General features: G+C 47.0%; 1 protein-coding gene across 1 annotated transcript in view; it reads left to right on the top strand.

Moving 5' to 3' along the window:
* Positions 1-22,808, top strand: part of Wipi1 (WD repeat domain, phosphoinositide interacting 1) — a 37,402-nt gene that overhangs the window by 9,507 nt on the left and 5,087 nt on the right. The window contains exons 4-10 of the mRNA XM_027425823.1: positions 4,550-4,646; positions 14,941-15,038; positions 16,053-16,145; positions 16,842-16,912; positions 17,513-17,620; positions 21,207-21,371; positions 22,670-22,777. Coding sequence (XP_027281624.1) covers positions 4,550-4,646; positions 14,941-15,038; positions 16,053-16,145; positions 16,842-16,912; positions 17,513-17,620; positions 21,207-21,371; positions 22,670-22,777 — 740 coding nt within the window. The remainder of the gene's footprint in view (positions 1-4,549; positions 4,647-14,940; positions 15,039-16,052; positions 16,146-16,841; positions 16,913-17,512; positions 17,621-21,206; positions 21,372-22,669; positions 22,778-22,808) is intronic.

Raw genomic sequence — 22,808 nt, 5'->3', positions numbered from 1 at the left:
CTTGAAGTGTTTTCATTCTGGAAAGGAAAATTACTCTCATCTCAAATATTCAGTGTGCCTTAAAAAAAAAAAATCATTAGCACTTAGGAGGGAGATATTTAGCATGTTGGCATAATCTCCCTGGAGTGACTGGGTTTTACGCCCTGGGAGAGCAGGGGCTGTGATAGTTCCATTACTATGAGACCTGATGGGAGAGCACTCCGGAACACTTTTTCCTGCTTAACTGTTAAATAAGTGGATAAACCAAGAGACCCTTCCTGGGATATGCAGAGTTAGCTGCTCAGTTCAGTATTGAGGATTCTCCTCCTCCTTCCTCCTCCTCCTCCTCCTCCTCCTCCTCCTCCTCCTCCTCATATTCCTCCTCTTCTTGAATCTGAAGTGTTAAATGATGATTAATAATTTTAAGATGTATTTTTATTTTACGTATCTGAGTAGTTTGCCTACATGTATGTATACCACATACATGCTGTGCCTGAGGAGGCCAGAAGAGGGTGGTGGATCCCTTGGAACTGGAGTTAGAAGCAGTTGTGGTCTACCACGTGATTGCTGGGAACTCAACTCAAAATTCTCTGCAAGAGAATTCACCATTCTTAATCGCCAATCTGTCTCCCCAACCCTATGATTATTATCATTTTTTAAATAATGAGACCAAGTATTTCGTTACATTTCTGAGAAGGAAACTATTTTTCCTTTCAGTGTTTTATTGGTTTGTTTCATTGAGATAGTCTCATTCAGTAGCCTAGGCTAGCCTAGAATTCAAAGCGACCTTCCTGCTTCAGCCCTCACTCCCCCAAATGCTGGCCCTGTAAGACTGAGCACTACACCTGGCTCGTTGCTTTGAGTCCATCAGCTGTTTTGACTGAGTATCCACTAAAGTTCCTAGAAAACAGCCACAGAAGCAGAAGGTGGAAAATTTCAGTGCTACAGAGCAGGCAAAGGCAGAAAAGAAGCCTGAGGTCTCAGTAAGGAGGAAGGGCAGCTTGGGAATTTCCTACTTGAGAGATTTCAAGTGGGGTTCTTGGCTCAAGTGTGTTCTCAGACCTGTGGCAAGTTTTCTGGCAGAACCTTCTATTTTGCCCACAGTAGCCAACATATGACAGCGAAAGGTCTGTTTGGTACCTGGCCACCTTTTAAAGACAAGTTAGTGAAATGTTATCACGACCAGAGATCTCGAGTAGTACCATAACGCTGGTATGATCTCTCAGGGAGTCTCATCAGCAAATGAGGCAAGAAAGAACTACTTAAGTGTCTGAGTCTGGTAGATTTTAGGCACCAGCCTCCACTCCACAGAACAGTCACTAACTTCAGGTCCTCATCCCCCATCTTCCAAAGAACACAGATGTAGGCAGTTCCACTCCACAGCAAGTCCCCAGCTAGCAGCAAGCCAGAGCTAACGCCTGTAGTCTTTTAGTCTTTTTGTCATCCAAGGTCACTTGATGCAGATCTGGAAGGGGCTCTGGTTTTCTTTTTTCTTAAAGTTGCCACACTTTGAACTTAATTTTTGGCTTAGGCAATTCACCTGCTGTAAGGAAGTCTTTCTATACCTGCGGAGCTGCCTGCCCAGGAAAATGGCAGAGGACACAGGCTGGGCATGTATTGCTCTACAGTAATTATCCTGCCAGTGTCAAGTCTTCAGATGTGGCTCCTTTCTGCCTCAAAACAAACAAAACAGAACCCTTGTTTTCAGGGCCAGGAATGAAGCCCAGCTAGTCTAGTGAGTGCTTGCCTGCCATGCACAAGGCCCTGGGCTCACCACATAAAATCAGGAGCCATGTTGCATGCCTATAATCCCAGCACTTGTGAGGTAGAGGGGGGAGGACAAGAAATTCAAAACCATCCTCTGCACTATAGCAAATTACAGGGAAGCCTGGGCTGCAATGAGACCCTGTCTCAAAAAACAAATACGCCCATGCACAGAATAAATAAGTAAATACACATAAAAACAAGGCCTAGGAGATGGCTCATTGGGTAAGCACGCTCACTATACTTAACATGAGGACCTGAGTTGAGCTCCCAGCCAACCATATAAAAAGCTAAATGTGGCTGGACACACACACACACACACACACACACACACACACACACACACACACACACACACACACACACCTGTAACTGGTGCTATGGGAAGCTGGGGTCTGCAGACCTCCAGCCTAGATGAAAAATTCAAGCTCCAGGTGTACTGAGAGACTCTGTCTCAAAAGAACAAAGCAGAGAGTGATGGGGAAGGACCTCTGACTTCCTTCTTTGGCTCTGCTTGTTCACCCTCACACACATGTGTGCATGTACCACACATGTAACCCGTTCATAAAATCCCTCTATATAGGCAGAAAGGAAAGGTGCTTAGAAATCCTGATGCGTTCCATTTCCAGGTAATGTCATTCCTATTCCTATTCCTATCACATTGTGTTTAATGTGGGAATGTATTTTCTTAGATGACAATCATAAACGAGATGTTGTTAGCTATGGAAGCTTTTATAGGTATTTAACCATCTGCTTCCTGTTATCCCACTGCAGGTTGATTGGATTGAAGCCTTTGAGGCAGATGCTTAAGGCAGATGTCTAATTCTTTAGTTGATGAAAAGGATTAACTACCTATAAAACATAAGATGAAAGTCAACATGGGCTGGGAATGATGTGGTTTAGTTGGCAGAGTATTTGCCTGGCATGCTTAAAGCCCTGGGTTCAATTCCCAGCACTACATAAAACCAGAATTGGTGAGGCATGTCTGTAACCCCAGCACTTGGAAAGTGGGGATAGGAAAACTAGAAACTCAAAGTCAGTACAGGCTCCAAAGGGAGTCTGTGGTCAGCCGGGGCTCCAAGATGAACAGCAGTGGCGAGCTGAAGGCAGGTGTGGCTGGAGCTGTAGAGCAGCTGGTGACACAGCAGTCACCAGCTTGTGCTGGTCCCGGAAGCCAGCTCTTATGTGACTCGAAGTACTTCCTCATACCCTCCCTGCATTTCCTGTTTCCCTCTCTTTCCATTCTTGTCTCTGGCCAGCATGGTGGTGACTCAGCAGGGTCCAGAAGAGTGGTCCACAGAGCTGATGCTAACCCTGTCAGATGAGCCTAAAGGGTATGAAGTTCTTACCGGAGGAGCTGTCAGGGTCACTCTCTCTTGAGGACTGGGGGTGGGGCTGGTAGGGGATTTCAGAGGCTATATGAAACTCAGAACAGAAACAAACATAGAAAAAGATAAAAACAAACCCTGGTGTGGGTGGCAGAAGGCAAAGTGATCAGGTGACCACTTCACACAGAAGTGGCAATATTTGTCACCCATTTTGAAAAAAAATTTTAAGTATCTTTTTGTAAATTTTTAAAAGTGTCTTTGTGGGGAGGCTCAAGAGATAGTGCCGTGGTTAAAAGCACCGACTGCTCTTCCAGAGGACCTGGGTTCAATTCCCAGCACCCACATGGCAGCTCACAACCATCTGTAACTCCAGTTCCAGGATCTGACACCTTCACACCAATGCACATAAAATAAAGTTATTCCGTGTATGAGTGTTCTATCCACAATTATGAATGTGCAACACATTCACAAAGTGATCAAGGTGGACAGAAGGATGTAAGATCCCCTGAAACTGGAGTTACAGGGTGCTGGAAACTGAACCCAGGTCCTCTGCAAAAGCACAAGTGTTCTTATCTGCTGAACCATCTCTCCAGCTTCCCCTTTTAAAAAACAACAACAACAACTACTTTGAAGTTCATGTATATGTGTGTGTTTGTGTGTAATGGGGGTGGGGTTGTGCATGTACCACAGAGAACACGTGAAGGTCAGCAGACAACCGTGTGTGTGAAGTTGACTCTCTCCTTCTGTCTTTATGTGGATTCCAGGGATTAAATCTGAGTCCTCAAACTGGAGGAAATTTGTTTTCCCACTGAGCCATCTCACTGATCCCAACCCTGAGATCTTGTTAGAATTTTCTTTGCTTCTCATACACAGTTTCAGCACTGTGGCCAGAGTGTGCTAATTAAAATAGAGAAGAGTACCTGGAGGTGAAGTTGGGGTGGGGCAAGGTTGTCCTAGCTATTTGGGCATCTGAGGCAGGAGGACCGTGAGTTCAAAACAGGCCTGGGTAACAGAGTGAGTCCAAGGTCAGCCTTGGCAATTTAGTAAAACCCTGTGTCAGAATACAAAACATAGAGGAAGGGATAAAATCTAAGTAGTGATGCCGAGAATTTGTGTAAGAGGGAGAACTCAGCCAGCAGCATGGAATGTGGGAACAGAACAAAAGAGGTTCCCTGGACCATCTTGTTCTAGGGAGAGGGGAGGGGAAAGGAGGGAAGGAAGGAAAGAGGGAGAAAGAAAAGAAGAAGGAAGAGAAATCTCTAAAGTAAGATTTAGGATCTTGTATTTCAAACTTCTGCCCAAGTGGGCAATGCTATGTCTGTTACATCCATAAATGCGGTCTTTCGAAGGCTTCATTAACATTCCTCCTCCTGTAGGCATTGGAATCAAGTTAGAACTCACAGGAAAGATGAGCAAGGACTTGGCAGGTTCCTCTTCAGGGTTCTGTGTGGGAGGCTGATGGTTCTGTCTGATTCCAGAGGCTGCTGGTCTGCCTGGAAGAATCCATCTATATCCACAACATTAAAGATATGAAGCTATTGAAGACCCTCCTGGACATCCCCTCAAACCCAACAGGTGAGCGAGCGCTAGCAACAGAACCCAGCCCCCTCCCCCTAACGTGAAGATACCTCATTCCCAAGCTTCATTTTCACCTGGCCTGAAAAACCTGAGCCCAGGCTCATATGCTCTGGGAATATTAATGGTGTTTGAGTGAAGATGCATTTGAATGGTGACAGATTGGAATTAGGAAAACCTGTGGTCCCTGTGGGGAAGGCTATGCAGCCTTTCTGGGAGCCCAAGAGAGGCACTCTTCTTCTAGGATCCATATAAGCAATGGCTGGGCATGTCAGATAGATGCGTGGGAGATTCCATGCATCTGATGTTGAAAGATATTTTGCCCCTAATGCGTTTTTGTGACTGTTCACTACAGAGTAGGTGTGATAATTAGAAGCAAGTTTGACTTGGTGTGTCGGCATGGTTAGTTAGCCAGACCATCTGAACTACAAGGGTGGTGCTTCATTACGTGATCTTTAAAAATACATTTCTCAAGTTGGGTGATACGCTAGAATACTGAATTTGGCTAAGTTCTCAGAATTTGATGTTGAAAGTTAAGTTTCTGGTGTTTAAGATCAGAAGAGCTTGGATGGGTTAGGATGGAGTCACATGGATGATGGGTGTCTTCTGAACTCACTGAGCTGAAAGTAAGTGAGAAGGATCTCTGCGTCGTGGTGTGGAGAGTTATCCCCCAGAGCAGTCTGTGTGTCTAACAACCCAGGTTAATAGTTATAAGTCATGGGGGCTGGAGACATGGCTCAGCAGCTAGAGCACTTGTTGCCCAGCCCACACATGGTGGCTCACAGCTATCTGTAACTCCTCTTCCAGAATGTCTTCTGAGATCTACAGGCACTAGGCACATACAAATATACAGGTGTGTGTACATACATACATACACACATACATGGTGCACATACAAAAAATGCAGGCAAAACTTTCGTATGTATGAAATTTTAAAGCCTAAAAACATTTTGATGAAAAAATTAATATTTAATTAATATTCTGACTTAATTAATGCCATTTCTAACTTAGTGTCACTAAATGACTACTTCATTTTCCTGTACATTTCCCAATCCCGTTTGACTTTCACTGAAATTTCCGAATCTATGTGGCCCCACACAAGTGGGTAGGGCTTTTTGAGCCTGGGGTTCCCTGTTTGTAATAAGGATAATGAGATAGCCATCTCACAGCCTAGGCTGAGCACTAAACCAGGTAAGGCTCACAAAGGTGACCAGCACAGGGCTTGCTGCTAAATCCTCCCCACATCGGTTTCCCTCTCTTCTCATCATATAATGCCCTCTGCTGTTGATATCAGGGCTGTGCATGTGTGTACATGGTCCTGGGGACTAAATGCAGGATCTCACACATGCTTGCTGGCACATTCACTAGCACCAAACTACTCCTGTCCCCTCTAAGATGTTGAGGCTGGAGCTGGAGAGGTGGCTCACTGGTTAGAACGCCTGTCCTTCCAGAGGACCCGTGTTCCGTTCCCAGCACCTACATGGTCGCACACAACCTCCATAGAACTTCCGGTACAGAGTATCCAACACCTTCTTCTGACTTCCTGGGGCACCAGCCACACATACAGTACACATATATGTAGGCAAAATACTCATAAAAAAATAAAAATAATTTTTGAAAAAAAGTGTTAAGGCCATTAATAGAGTACTGAGAGTCTGGAAATGGTGATGGTGCAGTGTTTGGCTAGCTGCCCAGGACCGTGTGTTCCCTCCCCAGCACTGAAGAAGAAAAACATAAAGTTCCACCAATCAGTGACTTTGAAGCACATTTCACCAGCGTCTTAGTGAGTTCTGTTGCTGCGAAGAGACACCATGACCATGGCAACTCTCATAAAGGAAAACATTTCACTGGGGCCGGCTTACAATCTCTGGGTTTTAGTCCATTGTCATCATGGAGAGAAACCATGGCAGCCCACAGGCAATCATGGTGCTGCAGAAGCTGAGAGTTCTGCATCTTGATCCGGAGGCAGCAGTGGGAACTGTCACACTGGGCATGGCTTGAGCATATATGAAACCTCAAAGCCCAGCTCTATAGTGACACACTTCCTCCAGCAAGGCCACACCTACTCCAACAAGGCCACACCTCCCAATAGTGCCACTCCTTATGGGCCAAACATTCAAACACAACCAGGAAGGGATTCATAGTGGTAAGTTTACCATTCTAGGAATAAGGGTTGAACCAGTCTAGGATAGCATTTATCGTAAACTTTCTGTGTGCCCAGTGCCAATAGGCTCCAACAAAGACAGACAAACCCTCTGCTTACCAGGAACCAAGAGCCCAGCTGTTCTGGCACAGTGGAAGGCAGAGGGAGTCCCTAGCAGCCTGTGGCAGGGGTTAAATGCCCTCACTGTGGGCTGTGGACAATGCCAGAGAAGCCGTTCCTTCATGATGGGCATAAGAAATGCTGGAATCTGAGCAGAGCCCCCTAGAGGAGAGGCCGTGAGCTCTGCTTGACTGGATTTGGGAAGAGATGATCAGCATGTAGAGACCTATGTGTTACCTTGACTGTCATCTCTCTACAGACAGTGCACTTGGGGTGCAGTTAGCCCATTTCCTGCCTCTCACTTGTCTTCTTTCTTGGCTGCTCCAGCTGCATGTCAGAGCAGCCTTAACATGGAGACATGACCCACCATAGGAAAAAGGAAAGGACTCCCTTCTTACTCTTAGTTTTAATCCAATATACACTCATGTATCCTGTAATGACAGGATGAGTTCCAGGAACTGTGTCATTAGGTGGTTTCATCATTGGGCAAACCTCACAGTATTCTTGTGTAAACCTAGAGGGTGTAGCCTAGTGAACTTGGGTTGTCTGGTGAATGCATATGGTCTATCTTTGGCTAGAATACTGGTTTGCAATGTATGACTATATCTGTTTCTCCACAGCCAAGAAAACTCATTGGTTTGCCTAATTGTTGCAATGAGATAAAAGCAAGGAGAAAAATAAATTAAAAGCAGGAGGCTATTTGTGCCATTGATGAAAGGGCTTAAGTCTTGCTTTGTTTATTGAGACAGGGTCTTACTGTGTTAGCCCAGGCTAGCCTCAAACCCTCAGTTCTCAAGCTTCTGTCTCCTGAATGCTAGGATTAGGTGGGTGCCATCCCCACCCCTGCCAAAACTAAATCACTTTTACCTCAAGAAAAGTTAGAGCCAGGAGTGGTGATACACACCTGTAACTCCAGCTTTCAGAAGGCTGAAGCAGAAGGATTACCCATAAGTTGGAGGTCAATCTGAGCCATATAGAGTGTTCTAGGGTAGCTAAGAGCTACATAGTTAATAGCCTGCTCCTTGGTCCCTGTTCCCCTACAGAAAAAAAAAATCATGAAAAGCAGTGTGTTGGTCTCCGATAAACATTACAACAGGATTCAGGGATATGCTGATTAATTCATCTAAAAGACAGCCTAGTGAACTTGGGTTGTCTGGTGAATGCATATGGTCTATCTTTGACTAGAATGCTGGCACATCCATTTATATGCCTAATGTCCTTTTAGAGCAATAGCCTCAAATAGTCTCAGATCCCAAATTCACAGTTCCTACCACTGCTTCCTCTGAATGGCCTTTTCATGGCCATGAGCTGGGGTTGTGGTTCCTGGCTTCTGGAGCTTCATGGAGTGGAGGGGGTGACATCATGTGTAAATAAGCCAAGGTCCTTTCTGTGTTTGTGTCCACAACCAGCCTCACTCTCCAGCCCCCCTTCATTCCAGAGGGCAGCCCCACTCAGGTGAGCACATCACCTTCTCAAAGCAAGGTTCCGAGGACTCAGGACAGCAGTGTAGACCACAACTCCCCAGATGCCCAGAGCCTCCTCCTATGTGCTCTTTGTCATGTTTGTTTTCTATGGGAGCACCGCCTCTTGGCTTTGGAAATCCTTCCTGGGTACACAAGGAAAACATGATGCCTTGTAAGCTGGCTCTACCACCCACGTTCTGAACGTTTCCATCTAGTGGCTGAGGTCAGTCGCTCTAAGGTGTTACCTTCTTGTTTGGTGAGCAGTGTTTAAGGTGACTGTAAATGTCCCTCCTCCTCTCTCTGTTCGTGCCAAAGATTGCAGCCTATTTCCTTTAAAGAGTTTGGCCAGCCTGAGCTGAGAGTTAATTTCCCACCAGCCAGCAGTCTACGCCCTGAGCAGTAAAGGGTGGAAATGTCCATGAAAGCCCTGCCAGTCATAGAACAGCTGGATGGGGCCGAGGGAATGTGTCCATAGAAGAGAGCCGAGGGTCATTGCCCAGCCCATCGCCTTTCTGCAGATGGAGATATCGGGGCATAAACAATCCCCACCATCAGCGTAGCAAAAGTGTTTGCAGAACATACACACATGACGGGTCAGTTCTCTCTCTTTTCTTTTTCCTTTTCTTCTGGTTCTTTTGAGAAAAAGGTCTTGTTCACCCAGGCTACCTTTAAACTGGCAATCCTCCTGCCTCAGCCTCCCAAGTGCTGGGCTGACAGGTGTGCCTCACCACACCACACCATGCTCACTGAACTTCTTGACATTTTCTTGCTGAAAATTGGGAAGCAACTTGAGTGAATGGTGCTGAGGCTGGAACCCATTCACATGTCCCACTGAGCTGCGTCCTCTAGGCCCTCAAAGTGTCCTCTGAGGCATTAATCAACCATGTTCTATAATCCAGTTTCACCTGAGTTGCCTAAAGTTGGGCATGCGCTGTTGTAGATACGGAAGTCAGGAGGAGGAGGATTGAGGGACTTTCTTACAATTCCAGCCATGCAGAGCTGTTGGTTTTTGAGTTAGTAATAGGCTTTTTAGATGTGGGAGAATCGTAGGCAAAAATTCTTGGTGAAATAGCAGCTATTTATGAAAATATGCATCAATTATGAAACAAGGCCAGGAGCCACATTAGAGCCCCATGCCTGGGCCAGCAAGGTGGCCCAGCTGGTAAGCTGATTGCTCTAAGCCTGATGACCTGAGCTGGATCCTGGGACCCCACATAATAGGAAGGGAGAACGGGTTTCCCACGTGTTGTCTCCCGACCTCCACATGCAAAAGCAAAGCATGGCACATTCGTGTCTCCCCCGCACCTCCTAATAAGTGTGAACGCTTCAAAACCCCATGCCTACATAGAAAAAACAGCTCAAAGACTGCATGTTTAAACACTGAAAGGAGAGAAAACCCGAGTTTCAAAATTGGCTGCCTCTCCCCCTTTTCTTTATATTTTCTGGGCTTTGCCACTCTGCACTTTTATACTAGAAAATAATATCAAAGGAAGAGTCCACTTTGTTCCTAAAAAATGACTTTGTGTGGCACCAGTAACAGAAACAGAAGGCTGTAGGATGGGCCCAGCTAAGCCTGAAGCAGCTCCCCAGCTCCCCAGTGCTTTGCAAGTCAGAAAACACATCCTTGCAATGGAGTGGGGCTCTGAGACTTAGATGGAGGAAAACAGAAGAACTCCAGTGAAGCATGGCTGGAGCACTTCAAAGTCTGCGCAGGTCTGTTCAGGATGCCTTTCTGAAGTCACATGAGGTGGAAACAAGGCTGTCTAATAAGGGGTACGTGTCACAGGACACCTGTCCTCACCATCATCCTTTGACCCTTATTTGTTAGAATCCAGTGTCACCTAATTCTACACTGGCTGTGACAGAATGTGCAAAGTTAGCTTAAAGTGTTCAAGCCTTTCTTCCTCCCTGGGATATTTATATCTTGACCTAAAATTCCAAAAGACAACTGCGAGTGTTTGTCCAAGGCTTCTGCTTCAGACCTCCTGGCTCACTCAGCCATAAGGATGCTCTCCCTTGATTCAGAGGAAGCAAGGGTTGGTAAATGTCCTTTCCTTCCCCTTTTATCTTTTCTTCCTTCCTTCCTTCCTTCCTTCCTTCCTTCCTTCCTTCCTTCCTTCCTTCCTTCCTTCCTTCCTTCCTTCCTTTCTTTCTTTCTTTCTTTCTTTCTTTCTTTCTTTCTTTCTTTCTTTCTGTAGCCTACAGAGTCCATGAGTGCTGCCTGTGGGAATGCTGGCTGATGCTGTTGGCTTGATCTTGTGTGGGCCTTGTGCAGGTCACCTCAGCTGTGATGAGTTCATGAGTGCAATGGTCTTGTCCGGCAGACAGCATTTTACAGCACTGTTCCCCATCCTCTGCCTCTTACGTTCTTTCTGTCCCTTCTTCTGTGATGTTCTCTGAGCCTTAGAGCAGAAGAGTGTTCTTATAGATGCTCCAGTCTGGCCTATGTACTCAATAATTGTTTATTCTCAGCACTTGGACCAATTATGAGTCTGCCTTGTCTGTTGAAAACTGCAGAGAGATGCTTTTACAGGTGAGGTTGAAGGCACCACTAATTTATGTGTATAAACATAAATATTTAGAAAGCAGTTTGACAACAAACAGGTCCATTCAGCAAGACCGAAATTAGAACATTCCCTCTAGTGCCTGTGACCTCCTGAACTATGGATTTTTTTGTTTGTTTTGTTTGTTTGTTTTTAACAGGGTTTACAGTATCAGGCATCAATTCCCTCTGGTAGAGTAGGCCTCAAATTCAATCCAAAGCTGTTGGCTACCCCCATAACCTTTGTACCACTATTGCATTGCCGGACACATCTTGTCTGGTAGGTTGGTATTATAACATGCAGGGTTTCCCATTGGGTAATGCTATTGATGACTTTTCTCCTCCAGAGGCCTGCATAGTTCCTTCTGGCACTATAAAAGCTAGGAGGAAGTTTCCAGCTTAGTTCTAACTTGATTTCTCTGAATCCTGCAGCCAATGTGTGTTAAGTCATCACTAATAGGATATTACCATCTAGTTATGGTGGGTAACCAAGAGTCTGTGTTGTTGGGAAGGTGGGCCTCAGGGGCCTCCCTGATCAATTACTTATAGGGAGGTATCCCATGCCTGACACTGAGATTTTCATTTAATAACCCATGTCTTCTGGAGGAAGTATCATCCACTCTGCAGAGTGGCTGGCTGTATTCAAACTTCTCCTTTTAAAAAAAGTGTTTTAAATTAGTTTACAAAGCTGTAGGTTTCCACACATTCTTAGTTTTGACTAAGCTACCCCTACCTCCACTTTCCCCTGCATTTCAAGTTTTTTATGGTAATAGATATTGTTGATATAACCATTCATATGTAAATTTGTGTGGACATTGATTTTGTTTCTTTCTGGTGTATACATGAAAGTAGAATTTCCAGGTCATGTAGTAACTGTGTTTAACTTCTTAGGAACTCCCAGGCACACTGCCACAATTAGTATCACTGTATACATCCTTCCAAGTTTTCCATGTCTTCGTTAGCATTTATTAGCTTCCTCTAAAAATTGTTTTTATGTATATGGGTGTTTTGCCTGTATGTATGTATGTATGTATGTATGTATGTATGTATGTGTACCATGTATGCATGGTGCCAGTGGAGGCCAGAAGAAGGCACCAGATTCCCTGGACCTGGAGTTAGAGACAATGTAAAATGCCATGTGGGTGTCTTGTAGAGCAGCCAGTGCCCTTAACTGCCAAGCCATCTCTCTAGTCCCTAGCTGCCTTTTTAAATTGTAGCTATACTATGAAGTGACTACTCACCGAGTGTGTGTGTGTGTGTGTGTGTGTGTGAGAGAGAGAGAGAGAGAGAGAGAGAGAAAGAGAGAGAGAGAGAGAGAGAGAGAGAGAGAGAGAGAGGGGGTAAATGGTGAGTATGGAGGTCAGAAGACAACATTAGGTGTCCTGTTGCATCACTCCCTGCCTTACTCCCTCCAGATAGGGTCTTTCACTGAAACTGGAGGTAGGTTGGTGCCCAGAAAGCTCCAGTGATCCTCCCGTCTCTGCGCTCCACAGAACTGGGGTTACAGATACCCATAGCTACGCCAGGGTTTGTTTGTTTGTTTGACATGGGTCTTGTGCTCTGAATCAGGTCTTCATGCTTATAAAGCAAGCATTCTTTCCAGCCTCCCTCATTATGGTTTGTTTGTTTTTTTTAAAAGATTTTATTTATTTATTTATTTTTATTATGTGTACAGTGTTCTGCCTGCATGCCAGAAGAGGGCACCAGATCTCATTAGAGATGGTTGTGAACCACCATGTGGTTGTTGGGAATTGAACTCAGGACTTCTGGAAGAGCAGTCAGTGCTCTTAACCTCTGAGCCATTTTTCCAGCCCCTCATTATGGTTTTAAGACTGCTTTTTTTCCAAGCCCATCTACTCAGAAACCCTCATAGATATCCCTTTATTTGTCAGATCTTTGGTCCTCCAGTTCTTCTACACTTTGGATCTCAACCTCTCTCCCACCACTGTCCCTACCGGCACCCACTCGAGCCTATTCAGTCTCATTTCCTCTTCCATTTCTCAGGCCCAGAGCACCTCTGTCTTCCCAGCTGCCTTTGAAGTGACATTTGGATTACAGAGAACTCAGATGGGGAGCTGAGGCTCAGAGAGCAATGCGTGTGGCCTCTTCCGATGCCAAGGGCCCCAAGTGGCCTTGTACAGGTAGGGGCTGTGCCTGCACCTGCCATAGAGGGTGCCCAGCCAGCCTCCTGGAGTTCTGTATAGGGAGAGATAAGGGCAGAAGCTTGGCTGCACACTCAGGGAGGCCGGAGCAGGAAGCAGGACCTAGTTTGAAGTCATGCTAGGTTTTTTCCTCCTCTCTCATCTCCTCCCCTATAGGATAGGTAAGGAGCCTTTTAGCCTGCTCTAAAGTTTTACAAACACTTTCTAGAAGAACCCACTAGATGTGGCAGTTTACAGCAGAGCTGGCCAGCATGATGCTTATTGATTTATTTAAAGAGATGTCTCTCGTATAATGTTCTTGAAGATCCTTGCCTGGGAATGCTGTGGCTCCGGAGTTCCCACCACATATGACTATTAGTCTCAGATATTGCTGTGAAGAGTGTCTGGCTAGATGCTCAGGGACAGCCCCTCTCCAGAACTGCCCGGTAATAAGGATGGCTGTCACTTCAGGGATCTGATTAGCTTCCAGCATACCCCAACCAAGATTCAGACCTCTAGCGAACCTCCGCCCCAGCAGGCTCTGCTCTCCGGAATCAGAGCAGATGCCTTGCTGAGAAACGAGGTCATTTGCCTTTCCCGTCGTCCATCCTGAAGTTCCCAGCTAACTGTATTTAATCACTCTCAGAAGAGCCTAAAGCACACTGACCTCTCCCACTGGGAAGCCCTGTTTTAGTTATGAGTACATTCTCACGGAGTTCTAGAGGGTAATGGGATCGGAAGAGAGGTAGCCGCTATTTCAATGCCTTGGGGTGAAAAATGTGGAGAGGAATATTCTTTATATTCTGAGGTCTAGTTGCTTAGCAGTGGAGGGGTCACTGCCAGGGTTAAGTTGGGAAGTCTGCAAATTTCCTTGAGTCAAATCCTTTGACCAGAACAGGGTTTCTGAAACTTTTCCCACTAGCAACCCATTTTGGGCCCAAGAAGTTTTGGTTTTTTCTTCTTTGGTTTTTTGAGATAGGGTTTCTCTGTGTAACATCCCTGGCTGTCCTGGAATTTGCTCTGCAGGCCAGGCTGGCCCTCGAACTCAAAAGATTCACCTGCTTCTGCCTGCTGAGTGTTGGGATTAAAGGAGGGCACACCACAACCCAGCTGGCCGAAGAAATTTTTACATGATCCCAAGCAGATAAGTATAAAAATATGTATGCATATCAAACATTTACAGATAATAGGTCATAAATTTGACATGGACAGGCTTGTTTCTTTTTACATGAATAGTTAAATCTCAGCTGAACAGGTGATACTGCAAGGCAGATCATCTTAAATATTTTTCAGAATTCATCAGTTCTAGCACAAGACAATATAAGGGTATACCAATTTGATGTTAACATTATGAGGAGTGTAGGAAAATATTAAATGTTTGCATTTCCTGTTAACTGATACTTTTCTGTAAGAGCAGGAGAGTTTGTTTACAGTAAAATCCTTGCAGTTCATGGCATACGGTACTGAGCCAGGGTGCTCAGAGGCTGTGTGTCGGTGCTATGTGGTGTGATAGAATGCATGGGAAAGTGTGTGCATTTTGTGTGTTCAGAACCAAGGCTGCAGTGACGATAAAATGCAACCCTGGTCGGTGCATAGTCACCTCAGATTCCTTACATGCGTCACTTCAAATTAATCTTTGCCTGTTGTGCATTCAGAAACCTTTTCTTGTTGCCAAATTTTTGCGGACCGCCCCCCCTCCCATTCAGTTACATGACTCCCTGTGTGGGTGACAAGGTGCAATTTAAGAAACCTTCAATTAGAATAGTCTACAAAAATACTCAAAGATGTTCCTCCCCTCGCCAGCAGGTGGCACTCCAGACACATGGTTTTCAGGTGCTCTTTCTAGCCAAGCTCTTGTCTCCTCATCCTGTTTGTTCTTTTCCAGGTCTATGTGCCCTCTCTATCAATCATTCCAACTCCTACCTAGCCTATCCTGGAAGCCAGACTACAGGCGAGATTGTTCTCTATGATGGAAACTCCCTGGTAAGATCACTGCGGTCCCTGGTGCACCAGCCCGCCTGCCCCGGCCAGCTGGTGAATAGACTTAGATAAGGAGTCCCTGTTGCAGTGGGGTGAGCTGTGTGGGGGAGTTCTCTGGCCACAGCAGTTGGGCAAAGGAAAACAAATGATATTTGTGCTGAAGCTTAAAGTCAGTATCAGTGAACACCACTGTGAGGCAGGTGCCAGAACAAGGCAGAACACCGGCCCGAAGTGGAATCAATGAGATGGCTCACAGCCTGTATTCCCTGCCCTCTGCTCCCTGCAGCTTCATAGAGCATCATAGAGCAGAGCAGGGGCACTCTGGGAAATCCCTGAAGAAGCAAGCACAAAGAGCCCCTAACAGCCTGTATCAGGCACACAGCTGGCCACCTACCTTCCCAAAGGCAGGGAAAGGAAAAGATATGAGACACCCCCCAACCCTCCCCAACACACACACACACACACACACACACACACACACACACACACAGAGAGAGAGAGAGAGAGAGAGAGAGAGAGAGAGAGAGAGAGAGCGCTTGGGGAATGTCACAGATGATGGGACAAGAAGGATATAAGACCTGGAAGAAAGGTGGTTTGCTATAGAATGCTGTCTCCTGGGCATAACGTGGCTGTCACACCCTCAAGTTCTCAGCCACCCTGACACCTGCACTACATTGAGCCTGTCACATTTTGTCATGGAAGGGGAGGTTCATGAGAGCCAGTTTGCTGGGATGTGGATAGACATTTTCTTTAGTAGTGAGTGTCACCACTGCTAAGCTGCCCATGCCCTGTGAGCAGCCCACTTTAAACTCATTGGTCACCAAAACGGAGAGGAGTCTGAGGGGAGAATCCTATAATAGAGCTCCATAGAAGAGGGCTTCCGGCTTATATGCAAGTGGCCCAGGGGAGCAGGGAGAAAATGCAGAGCGGGCAGGGGGCAGGGGGCAGGGGGCAGGGCAAGGGATTCCTCTTCCCTCTTCACCAGCATCGATCTCCACTTCTCCCCCACATCGACAGAAAACAGTGTGCACCATCGCTGCCCACGAGGGAACACTGGCCGCCATCACCTTCAACTCCTCGGGCTCCAAACTAGCAAGTGCTTCTGAGAAAGTGAGTGTCCTCTGGCTTCTCCTCCTGTCTGGGGGTTTGCAGGATGCCTGCTGAGGCGCCCAGATTGCTGCTGGAGCAGTCATGGCGATGTAAAGGCTGACTGGTCTCTAGGGCTGCCTGCTCAGAACTGGTTTCAGAGTGAGACTGTCTGGGCCCCGCCTGCTGTGGTCTGTCAATGAATTTGTCACATCAAACAGTGACGTTACACAAGACACAAGACACTTTGCATAAAAACTTGTGGTCTTATTGAGAAATGCCTGTAGTTCCCAGATAAGGAGAGACGTTACATGCACCTGTTGTCCACAGATGGGAAGAGAGATTAGACTATTGACCAGAATCAAGAGAGAAAGTGACCAAGTAATGTTTCAAATGCCATGCAAAGTGGATGTGTTTTGATAAGCAGAAATAGAATAGTCTGAAAATCAGAACAGCTTGTGACTACACACACACACACACACACGCGCACTCACACGCATACACTGAGAGAGACTTGGGTAAGGATGGGAATGAAAATTTAACACATGTCCCAGGAGTTCTTATTTGGCACCTATCCAGATGAAAATGCCCCTGTGCCCAGTGCTTTTTGCTTCCTCCTCAGAGACAGGTGTTCTAAACCAGTAAACAAAGTGCCCTGGGAAGGGACATATCTGTGTGAAGCATCTGTGGTTGGGAAAAGTCCCACGCTTTCTCTTCCAGGGCACGGTCATCCGCGTGTTCTCTGTACCTGACGGGCAAAAACTCTATGAGTTTCGTCGAGGAATGAAAAGGTCTGTGTTCAGTGTCAGCCCCGGTCTTAAAGCCTTCCTGGCAGCCATCTAGGGAGAGGATGGAGGCAGGTTCTGTGTCCTCCTCTCCTAGAGGTTAAGGTGCTTTCCAGGTAATTGACTCAGGGCTACACTGGGAGCATTCTAAAAACAGAAGGCAAAGCAGACTTATTGTAGAGTTCGGTAGTCAGGGTCTTTTCATACACCGTGGGAGGCCAGCATGGGAGAAAGCAGAGAGCCAGCGAGTCACAATCAGAAGCAATTTCTGCTTCCTTCCACAAATGGAAAATAAAGGGCCACATCAAATGTCAGTGACTCGGACCTTTTTGGCTGTGAGTTTTGTAGCTGGATCTGTTGAGAGCAGCTGGGAAATGTCACATGCTAAGACATGTGTGAGAGCGGGCCAGGCCTAAGACCATGCATGGCTCTCCCCGAATCTCTCCCACGTTGCTTTTTAAATATGAATAGCATAGTGTTGGAGGGGTTTCAAGCCTCTTGAAGACACATTTTTCTTTCCTCCATTTCCTCATAAGCTGTGTTTAGAACTGTGAGGAGACGACCCTCGCTGTTCTGGCTTATTGGCCTGTGTGTTGCTGTCTCCAGGTATGTGACAATCAGCTCTCTAGTGTTCAGTATGGACTCGCAGTTCCTGTGTGCCTCCAGCAACACGGAGACCGTGCACATCTTCAAGCTGGAACACCCGACTGACAGGCAAGTGCAATACAGGGTGCAGAGTGCCTACCAGACTGAAGGGACAGGACAGGTCCTGGTTAGCCTGCAGGCATCGGAGCTTCACCTTCGTTTGTTTTTTTGAGGCAGGGTTTCTCTGTGGCTTTGGAGGCTGTCCTGGCACTTGCTCTGTAGACCAGGCTGGCCTCAAACTCAGAGATCCACCTGCCTCTGCCTCCCAAGTGCTGGGGTTAAAGGAATACGCCACCACTGCCCAGCCTGGAGCTTCACTTTTTAAATTTGGCCTTGCTGCTGTGCTGTTGTCAGTGTGGTAGAGTCTATACTAGCAGAACGTTTTTGGGTGTCCTGCACAAAAGCAAAAAATTGGGGTGTACGATCCTGAGTTTACATCTCAACTGAGCACCTTTTCAGCTCTGAGACTCTGGGAAGCTTGTTCCATCTCTCTGAATCTCACTTTCCTAACATGTAAGACAAGCATAACCATTGTGTTTGCACCTTAGGCTTGATGTGGGGATTCAGGAAGTTTGTTGTTGATAGAAAGAATTTTGTGGAGTGCCTGACAGACACCAGCATGCTTAAGCTGGTGTGGCTGTGTTAGCGAGCAGAATGATAGCATATTTAGTGTCTGTGAAGGTTGGCAAACATGTTCCCTCTGTGGGAAAACCTGACATTCTTTCTATTAGTTCCTGTCTCATCTCTGTGGTCGTCGTACCTCCCAAAAGTACGAGAGGAAAGACTTGTTTTGTCTCACCATTTCAGAGGATTTCAATCCATCATGGTGGGGAAGGTGTGGCAGGGTTTAGGACGGATGGAGCTTGCACCCGTGGCTCTTCTCAGCTTTGCAGACCAGGGACAGATGTGACCTTCAGAGATCCACCCCCGTGACCTACTTCCCATAGCCCCGTCCTCATCTCTTAAAGGTGCCACCAGCTTCAAAACGTGAGCCCAGAGATGACACGTTTTCAAAGTTAAGCCTAAGATTCTTATTCTGCATGCTTTCCTCGTATTTCATCTGCTTTCTAGACTGTTTAACAGTCTCCAAGTCTTCAGTGGCTTTTGCAGTTTCTGCCTGTGGTGACAGCCTGGGCCCTAGAGGGCTGCCCAGCTCTTACAAACCTTTCACCATCGGAGGTGCTGCAGCTGGTGCTTCCAAGCCCCGCCTCCCGTCAGTCATCCGTGCAGCAGAGCCAGTCCTCCCAAGTCCCGCCACATGTCAATCATCATTGCAGCAGAGCCAAACCTCCCAAGCCCCGCCTCCCATCAGTCATCAATGTTTAAGATAGGAAACTCACTATTTCCCAGCTCTGCTGTTTGTGAGTGGCCAACAGTGGCCAGGGGCAGAATCTTGAGTTCTCCACTTGTCTGTGAGGTGTGGCGATGCCTGGTACAGTATGGCTTCCATTTCTGTCTTAGTCCTGCCTCACTGGCCGCTGCCTTGTCCACATCTTTAACTTCATTATGTTTCTGTGTAGCCTTACTCTCCCCAGCTCTCTCTTTAACCTGTTGTGGTGTGAACAGATCTACTCACCTCCAGAAAGGGAAACCATGACAACCGAAGTAACAACTGCCCTATAATCCAACTTGATGAGCCAGTGAGTTTGTATTGGGGATGCTAACAGGAGTATGGGTGAGAGATTACTTACAGGAGCAGAGATGGCTCAAATGCAGTTGTGAAAAGGCCACCAAACTAGTGATGATTCACACAGCAGTATCCCCAGAGAGACCTCCTTGGGGCAACTGGGCCCGTCAAAGCCTCTTCCCCCAGCTGTTGTTTAGTGCTTCTGTAAGGCCTTCAAAATGTTGCAAGTTTGCCTTCCAGAAGGTGAGGGTTTATTCACATCCCACCCCAGAGTCTCACACTCCCCTGTCCCTCCTGGGGAGAATTTCAGTGCAGAGGGAACGGCCATACAGCAGCTGCCCAGCTGCATCTTCTTGCTGGATCCATCTCCTCTAAGTGCTCCTTTAGACATGGCTCCTCATTCTCAGACTCCTTTGTCCTGATGTATTGTTTAGGATCTAATGAAACCACTGGAGATCAGAGTGCAGAGCCAGCCACAGCCATAGAAGCCGGGCAGTGGTGGCTCACACCTTTAATCTCAGGACTCGGGAGACACAGGCAGATGGATCTCTGTGAGTTCAAGACCACCCAGGGCTACATGAGAGTGAATCAATCTAAAAGAAAAACGTAGCTCACACCTTTAATCCCAGCACTGGAGAGTATATAAGGAGCTCAGTGCAGTCTCAGAAAGTAGTCTAGGATTCTGAGGCTTGGTGGAGAGCAGTCTGGAGATGTAATCTAAGGTTCAGTGGATCGCCACTTCAGTCTGAGCATCGGTAGAGTGAGAACTCTTTGGTGGCTGGCTGCTTTGCTTATCTGATCTTCAGTGGCTTCATTAGGTCATAAACAATATAAACACCACAATCCCCTTGATAATAAAATTTCAGCCCCTCCTTACCTGCAGAGTTCAGCAGCCACTGCCCCACAACCCCCCAAACCCCTCCACCTCAGAGACACCACCATTAAAGAAACCATGCAAGTCTCACATGCGTGGCTGCCTGCTTTAGTTCCTGGAGGGTTCAGTGGGTGTTCCTGCATTCCAAATGAGGAACCAGAAAACAGGATGCAAAAGACCCTCACCCACCTCTCTCTGCTCTGTGGTCCTCTGTTGGTCCTGTCTGGACTGTGTACATAGCCACTCTGGTGGCTTTGCTCTTTATACATCTGCTCTGTGTTCCAACCTTAAATGTAAAGTCTTCATTTTCTTCCTCTTGATAGATCCTAACTGAGCACAAGGCTCTAGGGCCATCAGTACAGTTGTGTCTTAAAAGTGACCCTTTCAGTCAAGAATGTCAAGGCCCAGAGAGTTAGTCTGAAGACCACATGTCCAGTTGGTAACAGTCGGAAACGGACCCAATGCTTCCGAGCTTTGTATCCCACCAGGATCAGGTCCCACAGACAAGTGGCCTCATAGCAGGTGTTCCCAAAACACACCTGCTGGCACCAGTCCTCAATGTGCTGGCCTTGGTATAGGATACCAAGTCAGCAGTGTTGCTCATTCATGGCCTTGAGATGAAGTTCAAGTGAGCACAGGCTACCTCCCAGGTTCCCATGGTGCACCTGAGCATTGTGGATGCTTGGTACCACATGGCTGCAGAGCCGTATTGAGACACCACCCCGAATGTCTTGCCTGGAGGCTTGCTTCCTACTCAGTCTGGCTCAGGAAGCCTTCACCGGGATCTGTCTGTTCTTCTCTGACCCCCTTCAGGCTTATGAGCTCATTTTACAGGGTCACCTATCTTTTCCATCAGAATCTCTATGCTTGCCCTCTTTTGGAAATCCAGGAATCGGACCACTTGTCAGAAATTCTCTTCATGTAAGAAAGCAGTAGCACGGAGAACCTCTTAACAGGATTACCGTGGTTCCTCCAAAGGACATGCTGGCCTGATGATCTTTAGTTACTGCTGGGATAATATGTCTGGGTGGCCAGAACATTGTGCCCAGGCACAACGTCTGCCTGCGGAGGTCAGGCTGGACTGCAGCAATCACTGGCAAGGTGCCTGTGCCCACAGCCCAGGCCCACCCTTGCCTCTGCATTGCCTCCCCTAGCCGCCCAGAAGAGCCTTCCACCTGGAGTGGCTACATGGGAAAGATGTTCATGGCAGCTACCAACTACCTCCCCGCCCAGGTGTCGGGCATGATGAACCAGGACAGGGCTTTCGCCACAGGACGCCTGAACTTCTCTGGGCAGAAGAACATCTGTACGCTGTCCACGTACGTACAGTACCACCAAACTCACAGATGCACTTCCCCCAAAATGCCAAGTCCCTAACTATGAAAAGAAAAAAAGACAGGGCTGGGAAGATGGCTCAGTGGTTACGAGCCCTTACTGCTCGTGAGAGGACCAGGGTTTAGTTCCCAGCACACACATCTGGTGGCTCACAGCTGCCTATAACTTCAGTTTGGGGGTGGGGGGTGACGCCCTCTTCCGGCCTCTGCATGCACTGCATGTGTGTGGTGTACATACAGACAAGCAGGCAGACACATCAATAGAAATAAAGAAAAACAAGAGAGCCCCAAGGAAGGACAAGTAGAATCCCGTCTGCTGGTTTTAATGTGGCTTCTCAGGGGGCAGCTGGGAGTTGGAATGTGAGTATCAAAGCCCGGTCCCAATGACAGTACCTTACAAACAATCTCTGTTTATGGAAGATACAAGAATGGAGTTCCAGCTTGATAGCCTACGGGGCTGACAGGTGTCTTAATTTAGTAAGCTTAGGGGCATTTGTTAAAAAAATCAAAAACAAACAAAACCCATAAGCTGGGTATGGTGTTACACATCTGTAATCCCAGCACTCAGGAGGCCTAGCCAGGGGCTCTCTGCAAATACAGTGTCAGCCCAGACAGCATCAAAATCCTATCTCAAAAGACAATAAAAAGAATAATTTTTAGGGGCTAGGAACATAGTGCAGCCAGTAAAATGCGTGCTGCAGAAGCAGAAAGACTGGTGTTTGAGCCCTAGAGCCCACATAAAAAGACTGGATGAGGAAGGGTGTGCAGGACGTCCCACTGCAGGACAGTGGAGGCAGGCGGGGCCCTAGGGCTCTCTGGCCTAATCGAGGAGTTCCAGGCCAGTAAGAAGCTCTGTCTCAAGAGAAGGGGACAGAACCTGGAAACTACAACCCAGGTCGCCCTCCGCATGCATGCTCACGCGCGTACAAGTAAACCACACATGTTTATAAACCCAGACAGTGTTCCATTTTCCATCACCTTTGAAGTCAGAGACACATACAATATAGAGACCTCATCCCATCTAGGGACACCAATAAGCTGCCAGTAGCCTTCCACAGGTGCTGTTTTCTACATGCAATAATTTTGTCCCATCCCATACAAAACCCAGAAATAATCCTGAAAGTAGATGATCAGGTAGGAATGTAAAGGCCTGGCCAGAAGTCCCAACTCTGGGCCACTGAGCTAAGGGTTTTTCAAAGGCAGAAGTGCTAGAGACAGGAATGGGGGAGTGAAGCTTTGCCAGCTGACACCACATCTGTAGCAATCCATCACTTGTCTCCTAGGATCCAGAAACTGCCGCGGCTGCTAGTGGCCTCCTCCGATGGACACCTTTACATCTACAATTTGGACCCTCAGGATGGAGGGGAATGTGTCTTAATCAAAACCCACAGGTGAAGATCCTAATTGCCAAACAGCTGTTCA

This window comes from Cricetulus griseus, chromosome 7, assembly GCF_003668045.3.
Source record: "Cricetulus griseus strain 17A/GY chromosome 7, alternate assembly CriGri-PICRH-1.0, whole genome shotgun sequence".
Classification (NCBI taxonomy): Eukaryota; Metazoa; Chordata; class Mammalia; order Rodentia; family Cricetidae; genus Cricetulus; species Cricetulus griseus.
The sequence above is the reverse complement of the archived record's forward strand: the minus strand, read 5'-3'. Positions and strand labels throughout refer to the sequence as shown.